At 34.8% G+C, this 10,539-nt stretch overlaps 1 protein-coding gene and 1 long non-coding RNA gene across 3 annotated transcripts; both read right to left on the bottom strand.

The window, feature by feature from the left end:
- Positions 1 to 2,545: 2,545 nt before the first annotated feature.
- Positions 2,546 to 4,513, bottom strand: LOC103324095 (uncharacterized). Of its 2 annotated transcripts, XR_016124368.1 has the most exons (3): positions 4,225 to 4,513; positions 3,897 to 4,129; positions 2,546 to 3,752 (listed from the first exon to the last, which is right to left on the bottom strand). It is a non-coding gene; the product is annotated as an uncharacterized LOC103324095 (long non-coding RNA). The 2 variants fall into 2 exon arrangements; XR_016124367.1 differs by having other exon boundaries at positions 3,897 to 4,513.
- Positions 4,514 to 7,976: 3,463 nt separating this feature from the next.
- LOC103324096 (transcription factor MYB14-like) lies at positions 7,977 to 10,301 on the bottom strand. Its single transcript, XM_008226134.3, has 3 exons — positions 9,928 to 10,301; positions 9,637 to 9,766; positions 7,977 to 9,008 (listed from the first exon to the last, which is right to left on the bottom strand). Exons 1-3 carry the CDS (start codon positions 10,058 to 10,060, stop codon positions 8,507 to 8,509), a joined length of 765 nt encoding a protein of 254 aa, XP_008224356.2. The 5' UTR covers positions 10,061 to 10,301; the 3' UTR covers positions 7,977 to 8,506.
- Positions 10,302 to 10,539: the final 238 nt, after the last annotated feature.

The raw sequence follows: 10,539 nt of genomic DNA, 5'->3' as shown, positions 1-10,539 counted from the left end.
AAAATCGTATAGGTGAAGCAATTGTAAGATTTACTAATTATAAAAAATAAATGATATAGAAGACTTAGAAAGTGAAGTAGAAGAAATACACATGGCATTTGATAATTTAGAAATAAATATGATTGAGCATAATTTTGATAATATATAAACTCGTAGATGACATAGATAATTTAAATGAAGAACAATATATAGAAAAATATAAGACTTATGATTTAGGATTATATAGATTATCATATAAAGAAATGAAAAACTTAATAATATAGGATTATAACACATTTTAGGATGGTCATAAATTTTATATCATAAGAAACATAAAGAAAAACCTAAATATGAAGAAAAAGTTTGTAGATATGCATTAGGTAAATTTAGTGATATACATGTTAGACTTTCAGCCACTGACTTACAAATTTTAGGAGTAATAAACTCCTTGAAGCATTTTCATTGTTCTTACATAATGAGATATTTACTATTAGAACATATTGTCAGAATATTGTATCTCATTATAATAAACTTACTATTAATAAACAAGCAGCCCGAAGATATGTTAATTTTGTTGATTCTATTACAATAAATGGATTTAGACCAATATTTGAGCATATTAAAGGTATGGATAATAATTTAGCATACATCTTATACAAATTTATAAATAAACCCAATCCTACACATGTATTTATAAAAAAACCCAAGCACTATTTAAACATAGAAACACACCCAAAATCAACCACAAAGTCAACTTTTTGGGTGTATTTATAAATGAGTTTTAAGTGTGTGTAATGATGGGTTTTGGGTGTATTTATATGTTTAAATAGTGCTTGAATTTTTTTATAATTTCAACCCCCATTTTGGGTGTTTTAGTGAAACTCCCCATCTTATCCCGTATTATTCACTGACATGTATGCAATATTTTGGAGCATTATCCTCTAGCAGCAAAAATAATGGTACACCATCACAAGGTGGTAAACCATTAAGCATGAGTAGGCAACCAAGACCAGTAGTAAATACGTATCATTATAAGGCTTATTTATGTACATGCCCCCTGTGCTTTCAAACTTGTCTCAGATTACCGTTTATGTTTGCAAACGTCTCAAAGTACCCTCCAACCTTTTAAAAACCATCTCACGTTACCCGTTCCGTCAGTTTTTTAGCCGTTCTCATATGAGCATTGGGCCCCACTTCGTTTTAACCTTTAACCTCTTCGAATAAGGGTTTCTCAGTTCTAAGAAAGGGGGAAATTGGAGAAGAGGGCTTAGGGTTTGTGAAAATCTGAGGTTGGCCTCCAGATTCTCTAAGCATCTCTGAGAGCATTGCATTCAAGTGCATTCCTTTGATGGGTGCACTTGTTCTTCTCTTTGGGTTTTGGTTTTCCAAGCCCTCACTTTCATTTCATCTCTCTGTCCATTTCTAGAGGCTTAACAAAGCTCTGTGCTTGAATTCCTTGGGCAGCCAGAGACTTTTTTTACCTTTTCTTGTGAGTGCTTGGGGTTTTCTGGAATTGTATGAGCTTTGATTGTGAAGTCGGTGGTGTGAGCTGTTTTTTAGCTTTTGTTTACTTATTCATGAAGCTCCAGCTGCCTTCAATGGCTTTTAATGATAAATTAGCCGTGAATTGAGCTTAGGCTCTATGAATTTCATACTTGAACTTTGATTAAAATCCTAAAGCTCCTGTTTTATTATGTTAGTTAGTTTCATATGATTGTTCTTCTCCATCTTTTTCCAAAATCGAAGCCACCCTCAGATTTTCACAAACCCTAAGCCCTTTTCTCCAATTTCCCCTTCTCACCCAATTTTCCATTTTCTTATAACTGAGAAACCCTTATTCGAAGAGATTAAAGGTTAAAACGAAGTGGGGCCCAACGCTAGAACGGAACGGCTAAAAACGTGAGCGGTAACGTGAAGCGATTTTTAAAAGGTGGGGATACTTTGAGACGTTTGCAAACACATGTGGTAATCTGAGACAAGTTTGAAACCACAGGGGACATGTACATAAATAAGTCTTATTATAATGGAATTCCAGTACAAGAAGCACTACTACAAAAAATGAAATAGACGACGGGGATCCACCGTCATTGTAATACTTTGAAAACCGTCGTTAAATCAACCGCTTCTTTTTGGATTATCAAACTATGACGGCTTTTCACCGTCATTGTTTATCTGTAAAGACGACCGTTTTATATGTAAAGACGACCGTTTTTTTGTTAAAAATCGTAGTTCTTTATAGGTAAAGACGACGGTTTATAGAAAACCGTCGTCATTTATGAGTAAAGACGACGATTTTTGTTTAAAACCGTTGTAAATTATGGGTAAATATGTAGATATTTTGTTACAAACCATCGCTGATTGTATATAAAGAAGATGATATTGTGTTGAAAACGGTCATTAATTATATGCACAAACGATGATTTTTCCAATAAAACCATCGTTTTATTATCTTTAAATATGTTATCTAATAAGTTCTCAAGCTGGTACATTTTAGTTTTTTGTTTCCTATGATTCTATACAATGATTTTAACAAGAAAACCAATTATAATGCTTTATTAAGAATATATACACTCAAAAATTATTTCTTTCATAAAATATGAAGATTCAATAGTTATTACATAGTCAACTAATCTTTATTCTATTACATACATACTTCCTATTTATAATTAGAAATAAAGGAGCTCACGGAATCTACAAATTTGATCTGAACTTTATTAATTTGTTCTTGGATTGACTTAGCTCTGCCTTCTTGCACATTTTCCAAGTTGTTGTATTCCCCTCCCCTATACCAATATCAGCAACAACAGGTCCTTCTACAAGACTTGCAAAATGAACATCAAACTCCACAAACACAAATCTTACTTTAGCAATCATGTTGTTTTTGTCCATTCACAGTGCGCCTTATGTGAGCTTTGAGAAAAGATAACCATAAACAAGGTATTCCTGAAAATAACAATAATAGGGATAAAAGGCAGAGCCAAAGTAAGAGAAGGGGTTTAACTGAACTACTCCAATTATATCTGTAACCAGTACCCAAATCCAAACCTATAACCAACACCAACAACAACAATACTGAACTCAAAAAACAAAGATTCTTTTAATTCTTCTAAAGAAACATACATATATATATATATATATATATATGGTAACAGCCATTCTCTGTGGTCAATTCAGCCACTCCTTTCTCCAATCTGCCAAACCAAAGTGTATTAGAATTGCTTTGAGTATTTTAATTAACCCTTTTCTTGGTGATCTGATTATTGCTTTTAGTTTGAGCTTTACCAGTGAGATGGTCCACCAAAGAGCCATTTGAGATGTTCTCAAGAACAATAAATACATTTCTAGCTGCAATTGGATGGTCCTGATAAGTGACAGTGCAGTGTCCAAGAAGGCTAACCAAATGCCTATGCCTCAGTTTTGGCAAGGCTTCCATGCTCTGGTCCAAGTTTTGGGGCAACTGCTTCTGCTTTAATTTCACACATTTCACTTGTACCGATAAACCATCTTTGAGCCAGCCTTTTTAGACCGGTAATGTATATATTGCACAGAAATAATGACATCAAGTTGATGAATAATAATGTTGGCTTCATCAAATAATGCATTCAAAGCCAACAAACAGCACAAATTCAATGTTAATACCAGTCCCTGAGATCCTTCTCCCATCAAATTCGTGGCATCGAAATTGTTTGTTGCATCATCAATTTCTTCCAATGTAAAGACACGATATGGTGGGAGCCCAAGTGTTGGTAACCTCATCATCTGGGGCACATGCCCTGAAAAATCCAAATCAATATAATCAGCTTCAATGCTTCACGAACTAAAAACCATAAAGCATGCATCTTTGTTTTGCAGGGTTTTTTTTTCAGTCATTAAAGTTAGAGACTTTCAAAGGAATTAAGGAAACAAAGAGGTCTTACTTGCATCGATGTTCAGGCTTTGGGGAGCTTCGAACAGAAATTTTCTCAACCATGGATCTATCAAATTTATCTTCTCTGTTCCTCTGCCCTGCCCTTCCCTTTTGATAATGACCAAAATCAACAACCCAATGATTGCAGCCGCACACACAACACGAAGAGAACAGAGAGAGAGAGAGAGAGAGAGAGAGAGAGAGAGAGAGAGAGTTTGGCTACCCATGAGAATCCTAGAGAGTCTGAGAGCCATGAGAACTGAAGGATTCAAAATCTCCTCATTGCCAACAAAAAATCATGAAAATCTAAGCTAAACTAATCTAAAGTAGCTTCGTACCTTTCTGGCCCACGAGAATAAGATCTAATCTAAAGCTTATGAAATGGAAGATGGGAATCCAGATGGGGGCTTAAAAATGGTTGCGATGAGGAAGGGTAGCTTCCATGGGCAGCGCGAGGGAGATGGCGAACGCGACAAACTCGTTGACCCGAACGACGCGACGAAGATAGTGATCAAGGCAAGTTCGGTGGACGGCGCGAGGGAGATGTGCTTCATAGATGTGAGAGGGTTTTCTGAACGGTTCGTGAGATAGTACAGTGTTTGAGAGGGTTTTTTGAAAAGCTGTAAGGTATCGTCGTAATTTTAAAAATTAACCCAACGCATCGATGTATTAAAACATCTCCAACTAATGTGTTAAAGGTGTCACATAAATATTTAATGGCTAAAATAATATCTTACATCACTCCAACCGATGTGTCAAAGTTGATGTAGAATGAAGGCTGGAGGTTGAGATGTTATTTTTGACATCCCAAAAGCAAGATGTCAAATAAATATTTTATTATTTTTTAAAAATAATTGGTTGTTACTTTCATTTATTATTTTTCTTCTTCTTTATCTTAAATAATTTGACTGTTACAATAATTATTTATTTGACATATAAGGTGAAATATAAATGTGAAAATGTCAAATTGCCACATAAGCCATCAAATTTAAATTTGATGTTTGATATTGACATCTCCCTTGGAGATACTCTTAGGTATCTTACCACGATGGTATTAGAGAAAATCCACCCCAAAAGGTAAAGGTAAGGCAAGGTCTGCCACTATTCACATGAGTAGTGGCAACCTTGCCTTTTTTGTTTCACCCAAAAGGCTAGAGCAAGGGAAATTACTATTTATTATATATTTTTTATACTTAAACCATTAATTTTTGCATGAAAAGTGAAAAATATGACTAGGTATTAATAAAAATAAAAAATAAAAAAATCTGAAAATTTTTCAATTTTTTCAATTTTTTTTAGTTACTGACGTCGTTAATAACGTTAGCAAACCCATGCAAGATTTGCCTTTGGGCATGCCCAGGCTTGTGGCCCCCATCAATTGCCTGGTCTTGCCTTTGTGCGCTGGAGCCAAAAGATGGGCATAGGCCCCTTGCTGCCCAGGCAAACCTGCAGCGCTGGACTTGCTCTTATAACACTGGTCGTCTTTCAAAACATCATGACAGTTTTTATATAAACGATCGTCTATTAGGTGTCGCAGTTTAACATAATTGTAGTAGTGAAGTTAAAAATTATGTTCTAAAATATTGTACTCAAGCATCATTAACAGATAAACAAAAAGTTCTTTTAGACAAATTTTGGAATATTAGAACTAATAATGAAAGCATGAGAAGAGGGCATGAAAAACTTATTAAAGCCCTTGAGCCAATAGTTTTTAGCATATAATTATGATTATAAAAGAGCAAAATGACAGCTTTCTTTTTTGCAGGAAAAACATGAAGAGTATGATTCAAGAGTAAGAAATTTTAAATTATTAATTTAAGATGTCAAAATTTAAGCATGATTTTACAAGAAAAAGAGGCTAATGAGCCCAACTTACTTGAGCATAATAGAGAATTTTCTCTTGAGCAAAAAACTAAAAATTCATATTTTCTTCAAACCTTTACCGGAGAAAGTTATAGATTTTTACCGCAAGATATTAAGAGTTAAATTAGAATATGAGCAAAATACATCTCTTCAGTTGTACATTCAAGCTTTTCTTTTGAATTTAAAAAAAAATCACAACATATGGTATAACAATTATTACTAAAAAATGTTTTCATTATACTATTTATTTAGCTAGTATTAACATGGTGCAATATGGAGAACTGCATTTAGAGCATAACCAAAAAACTATCACAATTACTTCAAGAATTTACCCGTAAGATATATGTTTTTTACTCTATACTTTACTAGGAAGATGTATGCCTTTCACTCTATAACTTATCGATAAGATATAGCATTTTCAGATATTCTTCAACTGAAGAGGTAAAAGTGTCAACAGTCAACAGCGCAAAACTCACGTTACATACAGCCTTTGGGTCAATATCTGTAAGGTTGTTTTGTGTGTTTACCACAACAGAAAAACTAGCCTTCCTCCCCAAAATCACACCTTCCTGTTATTGTTCATGGAATTCAATCTCTCATTTTCTTGACTGGGTTCACAAAGAAGTAGTAGTCAAGACTAATTAATGCTTGACGATGCCTAAAAATTGATTTGATGGTGATTTAAAAAATAAAAAGGAAAGAAAGAAGAAATTTACACTGACGACTAAGTTCAGTAAATCCACAAGGACCACAAAAATGGATATTTTGATTCAACTTTTTTGAAGTCTTTAACAAGACCACAAGTCTGTAAGTCGTTAGCTCCTTTGTGACCACTATTATACTGGTACCATCTTGGAAAAAACACTCCTATTCCCTTTACTTTTAACAATTTAAAAGAGCATGTCATCAATCATGGGCTTGGAAAGTTTGTGGAAAAATTGAAATGAACTGATGGACAAGATAGAGACAAACTTATTAAGGTTTAGAAGTTGTTCTGCTTTTTCCTAAGATCAATGTAGATAGTACATGCCTGGTGTTCAGACCAAAATGGGAACGCGAATTTTGGATCACACAAAGTTTATACGACAAAAAAACTATTATTAGTGGTGAAAATCTGAGCTCATATGGCCTTTTGATAAGCCTCCAAACATCCATCCATGCAAGGATTGAAATATCGGCCGATACACCGATATATCGGCCGATATATCGATATTTTGAACTGTCGACACCGATATTGGGGGGTAAGGTCATATCTTCCCCGATATCGACGATATATCCCCGATAAGTGCGATATCCCCAATATTTTGCCGATATTCCCGATATTTTCCGATACCTATAACAAAACCCAAAAAAATTCAAAAGTTTTGAAGCAAATTGAAACTGAAAAGATTTTTTGGAGGTATATGTGCAGTGATTAGATATATGTGTGAAGGCTTTTGGCAATATTCAATTCAAAAGATGTTTTGGAGTATGCATGTTTTAGAGTATGCATCAAAAGAATATAGACTATGCATCAAAAGAATATAGACCTAGTCACCTAGTACTAACTCAAATGAATCTTATGATGGCTATGGTTATGTCATGTCTGATTATAGTGGAACTAGATATAGAGCTCAAGATGATGAAACAGATTATGGACCTACTAGTTGGGTTAATCCTAACTATCCCATATATTGGATGACAGTAGGGAGCTCAAGAGAGACATATGTGCACAATGTTCAAACATGGCTTACAAACTACTCGGGTTATATGACTTGGTATGATTATTGTATGAATCTAGATAGTTGTTCCACATTGTTTGAACCTCATAGGAGCTCTTCATTTATGTAGTTGGATACTCATCTAAATTGTAATCCAATGCTCAAATAAACTATGGATTTATGCATGATTTATTCATTCTAATCAACTTTTTATTTTCAAACTTTTCATTAACGCGTATTACATACCACTTATATTTCATCATATATATATATATATATATATATCTCATTATTAGTAAATTTTGAGTTTTATTTGTTCAATACATTCATTGACAATGTACATAACATCTATGAAAGTTTTACACCAAAATTATGTGTTTTAATGCCTATATCTGTCATTTTTGTTGATTTTTTCCCGATACCCAAAACGATAACGATATATCCCTCGAAATATCTGTAAATTAGAGGCCCGATATTATCTGCACGGCCGATATTTTAATCCTTGCATCCATGATCAAACAAATTACTTCAAAACATAATCCGATGCAAATATGTTCATAGCATATGATAATTACATTTCTTTCCTTGTGAAAAAAGTTCAACTACATCATCGATTTTGCCATCGTCGTCGTTGTCATCGTCGTCTTCATTGTTACATAAACTTGACCAAATAATAACAAGCTGCTAAGGAGGATCATCACTAAAACCTAGCTAGCCATAAACTATATATACAAAACTGTTTCCATCAACTCAATCTTTTCAATTGTCTCCCACACTTTATTCTGTTCTTTATCCACCTTTCAAATCACCACCAATATTGTGAAGACGACCCGAATCACCTTTTCTAGATTATACATATATCCTTTCTCCTTTATACGAAGAGGTATTAGCTAGCTTTTTAGTTTCTTCGTCAATGCACAAGTCTTTGCCCCCACTATTGAAATTTCTGTCCAATAAGCTAGCTTTTTCTTAACGGTCAAATTTGAAGAATAGAAATATTTAATAACTATTCTAATCGCCAATTAAAAATTGCCTCAGGGTATGGTAAAAGAGTTGATCAAAATTCTGGTAACTCTGGTGTGTCCCCATGGCCAGCTCTAATGAAAAGGTCGTACCAAAACTCCATGCCATCATCCATGTTTGGACAAAAAGTAAAACCCAACTCCCCTGAATATTGATAATTTGTGGCCTCTGGAAATTCCAATGGGATGCTGGAGTTATCAGCTGAGAGTGCCTCAGACCAGAAACTGTCGTCGATTTCAGGGAATGTTTCCGAAAGCTCCATGTTTTCGCCTTTGATGGTTATCATGTCCTGGTGATTATCATGAGTCAATGCAGCTGAGACTTCTGTGACTGAGGAAACATCACTGGAACTGGAAGATGGTTGTGGAGAATTCATATTTTCTGGCTCAGCAGATTGGCTTGTGACATTGGAAGCACTGCTTGCTGGTGATGAGGTTGAAGTCTGATCTTTGAGTCTTTTCTTCAAGTGGGTGTGCCATACATTTTTTATCTCGTTGTCTGTGCGTCCTGGTAATCTTGCTGCAATTGCTGACCACCTGAAAATCGATGGAGGAAATTAATAAAATTAAATATTTTGCATGAGAGTTTGGCTTTTTATTTTTATTTTTTTAATGCAAGTACAAAAATTTATGCTTGATTTTGAATTTGACTGCAACTTGTGACCACATTTTCTGGCTGCATGTGGTTCACTTGGTTTAATTTATTGGGGTGACTTCCAATTAATCTAGAGAGAATCTTTTGATCAGCCCACTGGCTATTCTTTTATAGATATATAGAAACCAGTTGCCTTTGTTTGTGTGTTCGAGAAACGATCGTGGTTTGAATTTCCTTGAAATTGTTGTGGTTAATTCTAGCTAGTCATCATGCCCACTTAATTAAGGGCAAGAAGAGAGGAGTATAATCCTTTACTTCAAAGCAATGTCTATAGCCTAACATCCCACTTGATAAACATATATATATATAAGGAACCTAAACCCATAATATCCAGCTAAAATTTGAAAAAAAAACAATACCATCATGTAAAGGTTAATTAACAGCGTGTTTCTAAATTACGATCTGTGCAGTGTGTGAGAGTTTCGTATGTTATCGCCTCTGTCAATATGAAAGGTCCTAAAAAAACATGTTTCTAAATTAGCTTAATTACAAAAGTTTCATGAAAAATACCTGTTACCGAGCATTTCATGAAACTTAATGATAGCTTCCTCTTCTTCTCTTGTGAAGTTTCCTCTCTTGATATCGGGTCTCAAATAGTTTATCCACCGGAGTCTGCAGCTCTTCCCACATCTCAACAAGCCTGATTAAAGAAATAAGTGGAGAAAAATATGAGTCCAAAGCTCAAATCAAACAGAGTTTAGCTACTATTTGTGATCCTGCAATGCACCAAGCTATGTGAAAGAAATGATCTTATTAATCTATGGAGAAAAAACCCCCAGATTTGGAACTTGTGCTAATTACCAGCTTGCTTTGGCAGGGCACGCCAGTTTCCATGACCATATTTTTGGATGAAGGAAACTAGAATTTGGTCTTCTTCAGGCGTCCATGGCCCTTTCTTCAATCCCATCTTCTCACAGCAAGGAGCTCTTACCATCTCTCTCTCTCTCTCTGCTGAATAATTTGGTCGTCAATGTACACACTACAGCTCTATCTTTCAAGGGAGCTAAGCGAAGCTAAGATATAGTAGCTAGTTTGGTTGAGAGTTTGATGAGCTCAATATTTTTGAGGCCTTGGTATGGCTATTTATCCTATAAGATATCCCCTCATACAAAAAAGGTGTATGAATTGGACCAAGACAAAGAAACAATGTATATTCAAAGCGCACTTGCAATTTCCGGGAAGGAGATTAGAATACGAAGACTTTAAGCTTTTCATTAAGAGTGGAGAGACTAATTAAGAGTTGCAGAGATTACAAGGCTTGTCATATAGTGAGTATAGTAAAAGTACACGACCCGGGACGTGCAGCAGACAAAATATCACTCCCATTATCTCATAAATTAATAATAAGAAAATGGTGTGACGTTCGATGGTTGAAGCAGCCAAAGTAACAAACCTTTTCTCTGTAGCTTTGCT

This window comes from Prunus mume, linkage group LG2 (genome assembly GCF_029339155.1).
Source record: "Prunus mume cultivar Tortuosa linkage group LG2, ASM2933915v1, whole genome shotgun sequence".
Taxonomy (NCBI): Eukaryota; Viridiplantae; Streptophyta; class Magnoliopsida; order Rosales; family Rosaceae; genus Prunus; species Prunus mume.
The sequence above is the reverse complement of the archived record's forward strand: the minus strand, read 5'-3'. Positions and strand labels throughout refer to the sequence as shown.